Consider the following 16,337-nt stretch of genomic DNA (forward strand, 5'->3'; position numbering starts at 1 on the left):
TGAATACAATCACATACTGTAATGTCAAATAAACAGAAATTATACAAAACCAACAGGTCTACCTTTAACAATTTTGTGATTTATGATACAGTAATGAATGATTAATTAAGGTACATTTAATAAGCTTCTTTAAACAGGTGGGTCTTTAAGGAGAGTTGAAAGTTTGGAAAGAAGGGGAAAGTCTGACAGCTCGAGGCAGAGAGTTTCAGAGAAAAGCAGAAGCCTGAGAGAAGTCTTGTAGATGAGAATGGGCAGAAGTGATGAGAGGAGAAGCAAGCGAAGATCAGAAGCAGAGTGAAGGTTGCATGAAGGTGTGTATTTGGAGATCAGAGATGAAATGATGACATGATGATACGATGACACGCATGTGACGTGTCGGTTGTGCAGAAGAGACTGGCGCTTAATGTAAAATTGCGGGTACAAACAACATGCATCTGACTCATGTTTCTGACTATCAGATGAAAACGCTGCATGCAGATAATATAAGAAACGAATGTATCAATTTAGAACAGTTTACAGAGTCGATGACCCCTCCCAGAGCTGTTCTGGAAAGAAGATTAAAAAGGTAGAAGGTGAAAAATTAAACGCTTCAATATTAGAAAAATGGTCACAAATAGAAAATATAAAGTAATTGGAAAAGTCTTTATTTCTTGGGAAAAATCTGAAAACAACTGAAATGGAAAACGTGTTAGAAGGTGAACAACCCGTTTAATACTGCTACCCAAAGATACAGCAAACACTAAGCTGTTCAATTTGTTTCATGTGGTGGCATTTAGTAATTGCAGTTCATTTAGCCGGAAGCTGCCTTACAAAGAAATGTGGCTCTCAAGATTTATGAACTATGACAGCTGTGCTGCAATAAACAGATTAAAAAAAATGCACTGTACAATTAGCATTAGTAATATACTGAATGGTTAGCAATATAATGACTACACAATGCTAACTACCCTGTTTACTAAAGTACTTACTGATCCATCATCATAACTAGAGTTACAAGGTGAGTTATGTCTGTGGGACAAAGGTAAATCTCTTTATTAGACCTTCTTTGTTACTTTTACTTTTAAACCACCAAATGCACTACAAAAACTATTTGCACACTGTTTTTGACAGCACAGAAGCGTAGTGGTTGTTATTTTTTTTTGTTTTTGGTGCAACAGGTGTGTTTTAAACATAAGAATTTTCTTTATACTGATTGTGAAAATGTACCAAAGCTTATTTGCCAAAGAAGCGATATTGGTAAGTAGAAATGTGTTTTACTTTCTTTGTTTCTGCATTTGTGGGCTGTGTTTTTATACAGTTAGGGCTTGTCCTACAGATGAACACTTTAACTTGCGCTCAGCCACCTGGAAACACCTTGTCCTGACACAGACGCATGTGAGTCTGAATGCAGGTGGAATGCAACATTCTGTGTTCCACCTGCGTTTGGGGCTTACATACGTCAGTACAGGCCCCTTCAAATGAATTAGATGCTTTCTGTTCTGCGCTTAAAACCCAACCCAGGTTTGAGCACTCATCTGTATGAGCCCTTAGGCAGCACACACAGGTAAATGAAGTACTACTACCACAAGGTAGCACTAGGAGAAGGTGTGCATTGACTGTGAGGGCTCTTACTCATGACATCATGAGCATATTTTAAACACATGCTGAACACAAAAAAATGCATTTATTGCATTTAAAAGCATTTTGTTTTTTGCAACTAGGTGCGTTTTTTTATCAGTTCCTATATGCAACCCTCTGTTCTGTTGATGGATTAAAGCGCAAGGACTGTGTCTAAACAAACACACCAAAGCAAAAATGGAGTAAAACACAACTCAGAGCGCTCAGAGGCAGAATGTAATAGAATCAATTAGCGAATGCATTTATTTGTGCTCAAACCTGCGTTTAAATGCAGAAAAAATGTCCATGTGTAAGAGCCCTTAATGTAACATTCCTTTGAACTTGTATATTCGGTTGAGCTTTGTAGTACAGGAAGGTAGCCCTACATAGAAGTCAGGGATCATTAAACTTTTTTCCCTCATAGGCCCCAAAAAAATACTAAATTTACATTGGTTGACCAAGAGGTCAGTTTGTGCAGAGCACAAATATTTCTAGAAGCTCACATCACTGAAAATAACAGAAACATAACTACATCTAGCAAGTTTAAGATTTAAAAGGGACCATTAAAATTACAAGGACCCAGTTTATAGTTAAGATTTTACCCATAGATTTACAGAGATTATACATCAATCACATCAGTCCCTGCCCCAGCAGAGCTTTCAATCTAAAGTCCCTATCACATTCACATGTCCTAGGACCAATTTTATCCCCTGCGTTCAGTTTAAAGGCGTTCAGTCACAGAGGAGCCCAGGAAGAAATGCAGATGCTTTATAGTCCTGTACTGACATAGGTGCATGTAAGTGCCGAACGCAGGTAGAATGCAGCATGTTGGGTAACTAACATGGTTGGGAAGCAAAGTTTTGATGTTGGAGATTTGATTGGGCTTTAGTGAAGGAGGATTATCTGGACAGTGTTCTGCAGAAACTGGAAGCGTCATATGTAACTCGTACATTAACACAAACCATGTTTGAAAATGATTTGGTTGATCTTTAACAACACATGCAATTATAGTTTCTCTTTGCATGCTGCTGAACTCTTTTGTTTTTGTCTGAACACTGCTGTGTTCAAAAAGAGGATTTATTTTGTATTCCTGTGTTACTGTACAATGTTTCCTGTATGTCACTGTGATTTGTAACCAACAACACTAGAAAAACCTCAGTTCCTTCTGGAAGAAATATGTTTTGACTTTAACTCACTGCCCGAAACGACTCTTTTTCCTTGCCAGCCAATCATTAGAAGTGCAGAAGAATGTTCTGTTACTAGGTGTGGTCTGCTCATAAAAACTGAAGCACACTGCAAGCTTTCCAGCCTGCTGCTCTATAACATCTACTAGTGACTCTTCCCTGTTCTCCTCCAGGTGAGTCCCCCCCCATTCCACTTTTGCAACAATACGCTTATTTTACATATCCTATTCTCACCCTAAGCAGTCGCTAATACAATAATTTTTTTTTACCTTTTGCACCCACGTTTAGTTTACATTTTGCAATTTATTAATAATCACTTTGTATGAAATTATCTAGTACAATATATATATATATATATATATATATATATATATATATATATATATATATAAAGAAAGAAAGAGATATAATCCACTCCCTGTTTTTATTTCCAATAGTTGCTAAACCCCATGCTAACATGAGTCACAGGAAACTCGGTTTGCCAACTCAAAGCAGATTTGCAGTTGAAGCTGCCTGAGCTAGCGTTAACTCTTTAACAGCAGTTTTCTTCAATACTAATCACCCAGAGCCACTGATTCTACAGAGATGTCTCAGTGGGTGCACAAATCTGTGTAGAGACAGTGAAACCCTGCTTTTGTTATTTTACTTTGTGTAGTAATGTTTTATTTAAGTATGCTATTTGTGGAATAGTTTTACTTTGACGTAAGATTAGTGTTTTAGTTTGTGCTCAAAGTACACCTTGATTCTTTTTCTATTTAACCTGCCATGATTAAACCAGATATTCCGGTTTTTGGTACTTCAGTGGTAGAGAATATGGCAAAAAGGAATTGAGGTGTGAGATGGTGTAGTTGTGTGTGGGGGGGATGGGTTTTTAAAGTTACAAACCTCTATAATTGTTATCTTATACCTTAAAACTAAAAACATGTCAAATCCACATGCTGTGGGGCAGATTCATGGCTGAATTGTTGCTTATTTCGCTCTCTCCCTGTAGATTTTAGAGTGATTTGTGTTTTTAAAGGGGTTTGGGAACAACGTTACACTAAGCAGTAAAGGAAAAGTAATTCAGTAGAAAAAAGGGATGATAATGCTCAAAATCGTAGATGAAATGAAGCCTTTGCAATGTTCAGCATTTGCTGAATACCTTTTGCAGGTCTACAAAACATATTAAATATACACTGTTTGCATAAAGGGAAAATGTTTGCAATACTTTTTGGTGTTTATGGCACTTATTATATTCCCTATTAGTTTAGGGAATAATCCGGTGGTACTTGAATTTATTGTTCATGCTGTTTTTGCTTAAAACAAATAAAAATTGAGGAGTCATTTACTCTGTCACCTTCTCCCTAGCTTTGTATAAAAAAAAACCATGCCATGTGATGACTAGCAACCATTCAGATATATTCTACGTGGTTAGACAGAAGGTGTATATGTAAATTTAAATGTTTATGCAGAATATATTGATTAAAATGTACAACTAAAGGAATATTAGTTCTCCTCTAGGGGATTTGGGAGGACATTAAACTAGTAGTTTTACTGCAATTAGCTGCTCAGTCATGGGTGGGGCTCACTGTAACAGTTACTGTTTATTCTAAATGATGCCATCTTCAACGTCCATTCCAACTTAACTTGTGATATTTAGAATGATACCAGATGAGGAAAATATTACAATATTATATATTACAACAGCTGTTAATAAAAATTTGCACCTGAGGATTACCGATACCCAATCACACACACATAGTTATGTTGGGTTAAAAAAAGACCAAGGTCCATCAAGTTCAACCCCTCCAAATAATGACCCCTCCGTACACTCACATAAACTATATATACCAATATCTATATCAATTGCAGATTTTTATATGACTATAGCCTTGGATATTATGCTTATCCAAGAAATCATCCAAGCCATTCTTAAAGGCATTAACAGAATCAGCCATCACAACATCACCTGCCAGTGCATTCCACAACCTCACTGTCCCCACTGTGAAGAACCACCTACACTGCTTCAAATGAAAGTTCTGTTCCTCTATTTGGAAGGGGGGCCTCTGGTGCGGTGATCCATTTCATGGGAAACAAAATAAATTGTGCTATCTGTCTATAATGCTCTCTAATGTACTTTCAAAAGAATAATCATCTCCCCTTGCAAGCAACCTTGACAGTCTACCCATATAATTTAAATCTTTCATCCCTTTATCATCTTTGCACTCTCTCCAGCTCATTTATATCCTTACCAAGGACCTAAAAAGGGCAAAACTATGTTTTCATCCCTTGTGTTAATGCCCTTTTATTTATTTGCTTTAGTAGCCAAAGAATGACACTGCCTAGAATTGGACAACTTTTTATCTGCAAAAATTCCCAGATCCTTCTCAATTAAGGAAACCCCCAACACACTTGCCATTTAGTGTATAACATGCATTTATGTTATTTCTGCATTTATCAAGCTTTCCTACAACTGATGTCAAATCTATCTATCCTATCATCTATCCTATCATCTATCCTATCATCTATCCTATCATCTATCCTATCATCTATCCTATCATCTATCCTATCATCTATCCTATCTATCCTATCTATCCATCATCTACATATATAAAATAGGTTTCTTTATTGAAAATGCTTTGATTTCACCCCAACATTATTATTACATGTTTTCTGTCTGCATTGAAGAGTGTTATACTTCATTGGCAACATTTTTATTTCCACAATTATGCCTTTGTGATCTAGAATACTATTCAAGATTATGAGCCAATTGTATCTAACTTTGGCATACTTTACAAGAGTCTGGGCAGAGGCAATAGCAAGAATCTATTTTTGCTGATAACTGCAATTTATACTGAGGATAACGTTAAATATTCATAATTTTCATTGCAAACATACTTTTTTTTTTTTCACAGAAACAACCATCATCATGTCTTTTATGCAGGAATTCCTTGCTCAGGCTTCCTTCCTGGAAGGTGGAGGGCATCCTCCATGCACTGTAAGTTAGATCAGCCTCATAATGGGCAGTGTCTTGCTGCCACAATTTCAGATTTTTCTGTCCTCTCCATTTAGCATATAATCTGGGAACTGAAAGGCATCAATAACTATGATCTTACAACAAAATATGAAATAATGAAAACGTATTTAGTTGTTCTGCTCTAGAGGCCTTTACATGGATTTTCTATGTTAGTGCTTTTGGCACTTTTAGACTGCCAATACTAGACTCGGATCATCAGGTCTCTTAGTCAAAGGTCAAAGTGTCAGTATACCATCGTCTTATTTTTATATATACTGTAGCACCAGTAAGTTAAGCAGCACTTTACTTCAATGCACTTACTGTATAGTCAGGTAACTTCTATGGTTGCTGGTTTTTGGACAGTGATGTTGCATTAAAGCCTGATATTGGCAGTCTAAAACTGCTAGTATCTAAATAACCACTTTAAATTTTAAATTGCAAAAATTCTCACAGAAACAGAATAAGTAAACATCTTTAAATCCAATCTAAGGCTTTCTTGGTCCTCTCCTACTCTGTGGTGGATATTTCCCATGTCTTTCTTCTTGGGCATATTCCATGTTCACTGCTTAAGATTCATTTCAATGCAACTTCTTAGTTATTCATTTACAGATCCTGTTAAAGGAACAGTAACCCCAAAAAATTTAAGTGCTTTAAAGTAATTAAAATATATTGTACTATTTCCCTGCACTGGTAAAATGGGTGTGTTTCCTTTAGAAACTCTACTATAGTTTATTGAAACAAGAAGCTGTGTAGCCATGGGGGCAGCCATTCAAGGCCCAGATTAGTTAGAAGACAACAGATACATTCTGCAGAATACCATTGTATTCTATTACAGAGCATATCTGTTATCAGCTAAGTAACCAGTGCCTTTTATTTACTTTAAAATGCTTTTTTTTTTGGTGTTACTGTTCCTTTAATGCTAAGCCACATAGAGAATGCACAATATGTTGTATAAACCCCCAACTTACTTGGACAACCCTGAATCACATTTCCTGCAAGAGAATGACTTACCATCAATTGGGGCAGAATGGGGCATCGGTGGGCTACTGGGGATTAGGTTTATTAAATTGTCACTCTTAAATGGTAATCTGTTTTGCCTGGCTTTTAATGTTCATAAAATATGGCTTATGTGAAAATAAATTAAAAACCTGCACCAAAAAAATTATGTTTAAAAGTCTGTTCATAATAAACTCTGTATTGCACTCTTGCCAAAATCCAGTTACAGCGCCTAATATAAAATGAATGTGTAGAAGAAAGATTTATGTACATATGGAATCTGTTATCCAGATTAGGTATCATATTTGAAAAATTTTTTTTTTTTTTTTTATGCAGTGCAGATAAAATATAGGAAAGTCAAGGCTAGACAAAAATTCTTACAGCAGGAACAACATTATTACATTATAAAGACCAAATTGGAGAGACAGACGCGTATTCAACTCATGTCCTGCTTCCTTTGTGTAATCAGCCACAGTATTGTGATTTAATTTACTAGTCTATGAAGGAAATGTATGTGGATTGTATTAAAGCTTTACTGCCAGCACCAATTCATCTTAAAATAAAGAAATATAAAACAGTGTAATGTCCGTTTTATTTGTCCTATTCATAGTAGTAAATTTCAGTTATGCGCACTGTTGAAATAACCAACCAATGCTGCAGAGAATCATCTTGGTTGTATTCTGATAGGCTGAAGAATCTGGTCCATCTCTCAAAGCAAATCCTGGATTCAATGCTGCAGCTGATGCGGCAAACTTGGATAAAGCCATTAAAGCAAAAGGTAGGAAATAAAGTGCAGCCATTCTGTTGAACAACTATGCAATCAGCATTTTGGCCAAATTGATTCCTCATCTCCCTATGCTATAAATAAAAACCTGTAGCAAGCAATCTTCCATTTCCCCCCCAGCCTCTCCAGAAATGGAATGCCCAGTGCTGGTTGGAGGGGAGATCCCCTGCACTTTTATTTAAGTCACGTGATGTAACGCTTCGGGGGTGTCTGACGAAGGGCGCACACCCACAAAACGTCACATCATGTGACTTAAATAAAAGGGCAGGGGATCTCCCCGATACACCTGCCTAAAGTGTTTGATAAATAAAAACCTGCCTGTTAGTCCGTGTTGGGATATCACTTTGTGTACTTGGAAAACCATTGGCTGTATACATTAAAGTTTATAAAGATCAGCCAAAGTCATTGTGTTTTGTATACTGTGAATCTAAAATGTAATCAGTATAAAAGGGCCTTCCACTTTAAAACTTGTGCATGTAGCAAAAATACTTCTAAACCTGATTTTCTGTTTCTTGTTTTGGTACAAAGGTGTTGATGAAGGAACCATCATTGACATCCTGACAAAAAGAACCAACTCTGAACGACAGCAAATCAGAGCTGCTTATCAACAATTAACAGGGAAGGTAATTCTTTTGTACCTGTTTTCTCTTGTCCAAACCTGGAGCAGCTGCCTAATGTGGAAATGAAAACTTAGTAAATGTAACTACGGATTTTGATTATTTGTCTGGTTACAGTCACTAGATGATGCCTTGAAGAAGTGCCTCAAAAGTCACCTGGAGGAAGTTGTCCTTGGTTTACTTAAAACTCCAGCCCAGTTTGATGCCCAGGAGTTGAGAGGTGCCATCAAGGTAAATACTGGTTCAATCAACTGTGTTGATTTACTTTACGTTTCATGAGTTGTGTCGATTTTATATCTGTGCAGTGGCATTTCTACATATTTTATGTTTCTTTCACCTTATCCCCCAGGGACTTGGAACAGATGAGGACAGTTTGATTGAGATCTTGGTATCACGGACCAATTCTGAAATGAGAGAAATTAACAAGGTTTATAAAGAAGGTACTTGAAAAGCATGATTCACAATACTACACACACACAGTGTGTGTATGTATATTTTATATATATATATATATATATATATATATATATATATATATATATATATATATATATATATATATATATATATATATATATATATATATATCTATATCTCATTTGGTCACTTTTATGATGAAGAGTTTAACATACAAATACAAGACAAACATAGGTTATCTTGACATCCTTGACTATGATAATTGTGGATTAGCAGGTAGCCAGATCACACACATTAGGGAGAACAGTTGGCTTTGTCTAACTTTTTTGAACCACTAACCTTTTTTCCCCTTAGAATATAAAAGGGAACTTGCAAAGGACATTGCTGGTGACACATCAGGAGATTTCCAGAAAACTCTCCTTGCACTTGCTAAGGTATTCAGGAGGTTTCTACTATAACTACTGTACAAGTCAGTTTTACTGTTGTGTAAGAAATCTTATTTATTTTATGGACATGTGTACTGGATTATTTGTGAGATACTGTGTGAATGATTGACTGAAAAAATATTTATAGTATTTAATGGTTTTTTCCTGGGCCATGTAGAAACCTAACCATTATTTTCCATAGCTCACTAACCCATAATACTATTTGCCTTTATAAAGTTGACCGCACAATCTGATTTCTGGGTTGGCCAACTGATCTGCTCTTGAGACTGGGATTTAATTGCTGCCCTATTCTTTTAATTGCCCCACATATTGTCTAAAAGGCACCTTTAGGGCCCCAGCACAAAATACATCTTTATATAATTTAAACAGAAATTAAAAAAAAAAAAATCTTAGTCTGGGATCATCCAAACTGGTTCTAACCTAAGAAGGTGATCAAAAGTTTACCACTGCTTTGTAATGAAATTAATGCTCCTATTTGCAAGTAAGTAGTATAATAAATGTTGGTTTCCTTAGGGGGAGCGGAATGAGGATACACGTGTCAATGAAGATCAGGCTGACAATGATGCCAGGGTAAGAATAACACACAATGCAAAAAGTATGCCCAGGTGCAGTAACCCATAGCAAACAAACAGTTGATTAGTGATGGGCGAATAAATTGGGCAGGCACGAATTCGCTGCAAATTTTCACATTTTGCCACAATCAAATTAATTAGTGAAACTGCAGCGACAATTTGATGGCAAAATTCGCTTTATCAGAAAAAAATTGTCAAAATTGCTGTACGGTTAAAAATGGTCAATTATCTGGACACCCATTGCATTTGGAGCAAATAGTCGTGCAAATAAAAATTGTTGCCCATTTATTTCAATGCGTTTCACAAATTTTCTGCCGTTTCACGAATTTTGTGGTAAATTTGCAAATTCTTTGGCGAAGGGAAACTGCACAGATTCACCCATCACTACAGTTGACCAATAAATGTTAACTTGTGTTATAGACGAATAGATCTGTAGCACACATTGCACCTTTTATTACATAACACTCTATAAAACAATATAGATTACTCTTGTTTAGTGTATAACCTTTCACAGATTAAGTTTCAAAGTCAATCTTTATAACCTAAAACTTGACTAAGGATTTATTTTGTTTAAATTTATGCAAATTCTAACAAATTGGAAGCCTTTGATGTTTTTGATGGGTATTTCATGGTATTGTTGAGCTACACAGAATGGAAATTAGATTTTTTTTGGGGAGGGGGGTTCTGGTTCATAGATTAGGAACAAGTGCTTCAGTTAGTAAGTGTTGGTAACAGGCTAAACTGTGGATCATTTCAACAAGCCAAATATGAATTTAAACAAGTGTTCATATTATATAGGGAATAATATACCCTATTGTAAGACATAAGGCTATTAAATGTCACCAAGGAGATCCATGTCCATATAAAAGCACAAACTGCACGCTGAGCGCTTTTATACAAGCCATGGAAGTCGCTTCTAAAATCCTCAAATTTATAACAAGCAGTACACTATTCTTTATATTACACATACATCAAAGAGTCATGTGATACAGACTACATCACTTAGCAGTGATTATAACTAATGACATCATTAGACCATTTATAAATATATTATTTACAGCAGGAGTGCCTGTACTTTACTAATGAGAGGTCTACTTTTAGTGATGATGTCCCATTATGATCTATATTCATAAAAAAATTGTTAGCATTCTGTTCCATGGAAAATATTACTTAAATATTGATTTATAAGAGTGTATATTTCTATATTTACAAAAACTATTTCTTCGTAACCTTAACATAATAAATATCTGCATGAAAAATGAAGATGATTTAGACAAGCTGTTTGTTGACAGTGTCTTGAGATCAACTGATCACCAGCTAAAAGGCCTACTGGTAGATCCCGATACACCTTTTGGGCACCCCTGATTTACAAGATACATGGCTCTTGTGTTTAAGTTACAAAACATATTAGGGTAAGGAGGTACAACATTTAAAATACATGGGGCAAATTCACTAAATGACGAAGCGCCTAACGCTAGCGTGAATGCGCCAGTGTAGCGCATTTTCGTTAATTTGCCAATTCACTAACAGATGCTGGCGTAAATTCGCTAGTGTTACTTCGCACCCTTACGCCTGGCGAATTTGAGCAACGGACGTAACTGCGCAAATTCACTAACGCGCAAATTATTCTGAACGCTACCTTTTACACCAGACTTCCTTCGCCACCTCAGACCAGGCTAAGTGCAATAGAGTAGATAGGGATTGCTTCAAAAAAAGTTAAAAAAAATTCTAAGTCCCAAAAAACGCTGGCGTTTTTTCATTTTTTATGGGTGATAGGCTGAAAAAGATCAAAATTTTTTTTGGGGCTACCGTCCTTCCCCCCTACATTTCCTAACTCATGGCACCTTAACTATACAGTGGGCACATGTGTAGGGCAAAATAAAAATTTTATTTGCTGTTTTGAAGGTTTCCCAGGCTTGAGTAGTGATGCTACATATACCTCCATTGTAACTTGAATTTGGCGCCGTATGCAAATTAACCATCGCTAGCGTAACTTTGCTTTGTTTGGCTAATTAAAGCTAGCGCAACTTCGCAACCTTACGCTTCCCCTGAACGCAGCTTCGGATTTTAGTGAATTTGCGTAGCGCTGGCGAAAATACGCCTGGTGAAGTGGACGCTGGCACAATAACAAATCTTAGTGAATGTCCCACATAGTCCTTCATAGATTAATCCACACCCTTTATTTCTCCATCCACTAATCGTATGCCTTGAGCATGAACATTTTGTTTAACCCTCCCTGTTCATAAGATCAGTTCTAATAACATTTTATTTTACTAGAACTGGGCATCCACAAACATAAGCAAGGGGGACACCAAAATGATTAGTTACTTTGTTACATTTTAGCATAAACTTAAGCAACAATGCTCAATTTATTTATAATTGTTCTAGCAGCTTCTGCGGATGTTGCTTATAAAAATTTAGAAGCTATAGAAAGCAAATCATATTGCTCCCTTCCTCAAATATGTTTTTTTAATCTTTCTAAATAACTCTCTACATTATATCATTCAATATACGTGTGGTATAGGAGCAAGGTGTGGTGGAGGGTGGGTAATGAGGTGCTACTCTGCTTTCAAATAATATGAACACACAGCTAGTTGTGGAGCACAACCGTGGTTCTGATGACAATCTCTAATATAATCACCAGTTGGCTTCACTTTATATTGTAGGCATTGTACGAAGCTGGAGAGAAGAGGAAAGGAACTGATGTGCCTACATTCATCAACATTTTAACTACTAGAAGTTTCCCACATATTCAGAAAGGTAATTGATCAGTGATGTTGTTTGAACATGTTAGAATGTGCTTTAGCACATTTCTTTTCAACACACTAATTGCCTTAGTTCTTGTATCATCATGACAGGTTTTTGCTTGCCAAAGAGGGAATTTCACCACAACTTTCTTATATTCGGTATAGGAATATACCATAAATGGATGGGGATATGATTCCTAAACTGTTTTAGCTGACTTTTTATTTTGTTTTCCCCTGATGGATATGTTATTGAATGGATGATTTCCCAAAGCCATAAACCACAGAAGTCATGCCTTACAAAAACAGCAAATGTAGCCCTAGTACACAGATTAGAAAGTTAAACAATAAATTATACGTTCAATAGTGATGGGTGAATCTGTTTTGTTTCGCCAAATAATCAGAGAAAAATTCACAAAGCGATTTGAAGGCAATGGGCGTCAAATAATTTTGATGCATGACAATTTTTGACGTGAGCAACATTTTTTATACGCGCGACTATTTTGTCCAAATGCATTAAAGTCAATGGGTGTCCGAATTATTTTGATGTGCAATAATTTTGACAGGTGCATTTTTTTTTGGTGGTCGAATTTTCGGCGCAGTTTCACAGACATTCGCCGTGAATCCATGCCTGGCGAGCTTATTCGTCCATCCCTAACGTTCATCTCTGTCCTTTTAAACATACTCTACATGCTTAAATATTCTCACTTGCCAGACTTCAAATGTGTTGCTATGACTTAGTTACAGTAATAAACACTGAAATATAAGCAATGCTTTACATGAATTACTTTTTCTGTATCTTTATAAGAAGCGAATTGCAAATAATGTTTAGAAGACATTACTGCCGTGTTTTAGCTCGTATTTCTATATAGGGAAAGCAATGGGATAAGGTTTCTGCAAATGTATTTATGACTGTAAGTCCAACTTTCATTGCCTGAGTTACAATCATGAGTTTGGTTTGATTAAGCTACTGATCATCAAGTGCAATTTGAGTCTTTCCTCACTATAAGCCAGAAACAACATTCCATTTTCTTTTTTTTCCCCTAGTTTTACAAAGATATGCAAGATATAGCAAAAATGATCTGAACAAGGCAATTGATCTTGAGATGAAAGGAGATCTTGAAAAATGCTTAATGAGTTTAGGTAAGGTATTCCTTTTATCTTTATTTAAAAAATATGATTAATTTAGCAGAGGCCTCAGGCTGGTGCTAATTACTGTTCATTACTCCTTGTCCTTTAGTATGTATACTGTTTCATTATAAACTGAATGAGAGAGCAGAGAAGCATTTTTGTTTTGAGCTTGGATCGAAGAATGTTTTCTTGTATTTGCAGTGAAATGTGCTAGCTCTAAACCCGCTTTCTTTGCTGAAAGATTCTATCTGGCCATGAAGGTACAGTATGCGTTTCTTGCATTACTAGTATGTTTGTATGTACTGTTACCTACATCTGTTATGACCATGATTTTTTTTTTTATTTAAAAAACCATGCTAATAAGTATTGCTTATTCACATCACCTGGGTTGATAGCAAGATATTGGTATTATGCTCACAATGCATTCAGCATGTTCTAGGGATGTACCGAATCCACTATTTTGGATTCGCCCGAATCCCGAACCAAATCCTAATTTGCATATGTAAATTAGGGGTGGGAAGGGGAAAACATTTTTTACTTCCTTGTTTTGTGACAGTCACGCGATTTCCCTCCCGCCCCTAATTTGCATATGCAAATGAGGATTTTGTTTGGCCTAATCCTGGATTCGGATTCCTTAGCATGTTCCCATTGAAAATTCACAATGGTAAAATGCCCTTAACTCTCTTGGCAGCTCCTATTAAAAGGTATGGGAACTGCATATCACGAGAACAAGTATCTCTTAAGACAGAGAAAACTATCAAACTAAACTAGACCGTTGGCCCCTCCATTTAAAAAATCAGTTTCACAAAATTTTGCAGTTTTTTTGCTGCTCTTAAAAGGACTCAAGTGCCAATATCCTTAAAAAAATAAATAAAAAAAATTATGTTCTATTTAATTATGTATCTGCTTATTCTTGTTCTCTATGCTTTTTTTTATTTAACAGGGATCTGGAACTCGGCACAATGCTTTAATTAGAGTTCTGGTTTCCAGATCTGAAATTGACCTCAAAGAAATTAAAACCTGCTATAAACGACTTTATGGCAAATCTCTCCGCCAGGCTGTTATGGTATGTGCTAATTATTTTCTAGTATGTTTTTGCATGTAATGATGGCGTTGGTGGATACCAGATCACTGATACAGCAAATATCTTATCATGTCACTGCTTGTTGGAACTGGATGTTCTGGACATTTTTGCTGTCATGAATGTAAGCTTGAAAAACCTAAGGTGTTTGCATGTTTATATAACGACAACAGAAGCTTATTCTATAATTCTCTAGCAAACTGTTGTGGTGCTACGTGTACATAGTATAATCTAGTTTATCTTTTTATAAGATGCTATAAATTGTGAAGATTAAGCTTGCAACTTACTAAAAATGCCCTTTATTTTTATAGGAAGAGAAACTTAAAGGCGATTATGAAACCATTATGTTGGCCTTGTGTGGATCTGACAACTGAATCCTTCTATTTTGCAAGGAGAAACTCTTTATAAATTCCATTCTGTTTTCTAGAGGAGTTTTGCCTGGTCTAACTTGTTGTCAAGTTACAAATACTAAAATGAGGCTACTGTAGTCGTTTAATTACAATGCAAAATGTACATCACCAATTACAAACCTGTCCATTGTATTGTAAAACATATTTTGTAAACTCAAATAAAACAAAATAATCCTTACAATGATGTTTAAAGTTTTTTTTTTTTTTTGCTGTATCTAAAATATTTTGCTTTTTTTTTTTTTTTTTATACATGTACAGTACAACATTACAGCATTTTATGTGAAATGCCCACATGGTATAATTGTTTTAGCTCTACTATGTGTGAAAACTGGATTACGTAGGACTAGCCACTTAGCAAGTACTAAAGCAAAATTGATGCCTTATAGTGCTCACATGGCTCTCAGACGTATTTCTGACCTAATAAAGTTGAATGAACTGAGAGGCTTTCGTTTATTAAATCTTATAAAACCCAAAGTAGTACGCACCTTGGATTTTAAAAAAAAGATTTTGATATACTTTGTTGTGGATATGTATAGAGCAGGGGTGTCCAAACTTTTGGCTCGCAGGGCCACATTGGAAAAAGAAAAATTTGTCTGGGGCCACACAACAAACCCGTTTGATTTGTAAAGGAAATGCACAGAAAAGAACTACAATGCCAGTTGGATAACCAGATGGATCTATACACTGGAATATGGGACACCTGGATATTAAATAGACATATTATTATTACTAACTGGGCAATGGGCAGAGTCCCCCCATCTCCTATATCCTTTGTGACATGACGTTTCCTCGGGAACCAAGCTGGGCCGCATTCATATGCATCCCGGGCCGCAGTTTGGACACCCCTGGTATAGAGTATAGGCATAAAAAATAATAATAACATGACCTAATTGAAGACTATGGGGCAGATTTACATAGGGTCGAATATCGAGGGTTAATTAACCCTTGATATTCGACTGCCGAATTGAAATCCTTCGACTTTGAATATCGAAGTTGAAGGATTTAGCACTATTCCTACGATCGAAGGAATAATCGTTCGATCAAACGATTAAATCCATCGATCGAAGGATTTTCCTTCGATCAGAAAATTGTTAGGAAGCCTATGGGGACCTATTGGCCTCGGTAGGTTTTAAGTATTTTTTAAAGAGACAGTACTTAGACTATCGAATGGTCGAATAGTCGAACGATTTTTACTTCGACTCGTTCAAGTCGAAATCGTAGTCGAAGGTCGAAGTAGCCTATTCGATGGTCGAAGTAGCCATATTCGACCATTCGAAATTCAAAGTATTTTTTCTTCTAATCCTTCACTCGAGCTAAGTAAATGGGCCCCCTATGTGTAATGTTGCTTTAAGAACAGGCATGAG

The 16,337-nt window shown here is 36.1% G+C and overlaps 1 protein-coding gene across 1 annotated transcript; it reads left to right on the plus strand.

Moving 5' to 3' along the window:
- Positions 1-2,901: 2,901 nt before the first annotated feature.
- anxa1.1.S (annexin A1 gene 1 S homeolog) lies at positions 2,902-15,142 on the plus strand. Its single transcript, NM_001086296.1, is given in 13 exon segments — positions 2,902-2,953; positions 5,675-5,757; positions 7,459-7,549; positions 8,084-8,178; positions 8,290-8,403; positions 8,522-8,612; positions 8,944-9,023; positions 9,549-9,605; positions 12,274-12,367; positions 13,399-13,494; positions 13,684-13,742; positions 14,426-14,548; positions 14,875-15,142. Coding segments are annotated over 12 exon segments (1,032 nt in total). The 5' UTR covers positions 2,902-2,953; positions 5,675-5,688; the 3' UTR covers positions 14,938-15,142.
- Positions 15,143-16,337: the final 1,195 nt, after the last annotated feature.

Source organism: Xenopus laevis, chromosome 1S (genome assembly GCF_017654675.1).
Source record: "Xenopus laevis strain J_2021 chromosome 1S, Xenopus_laevis_v10.1, whole genome shotgun sequence".
Classification (NCBI taxonomy): Eukaryota; Metazoa; Chordata; class Amphibia; order Anura; family Pipidae; genus Xenopus; species Xenopus laevis.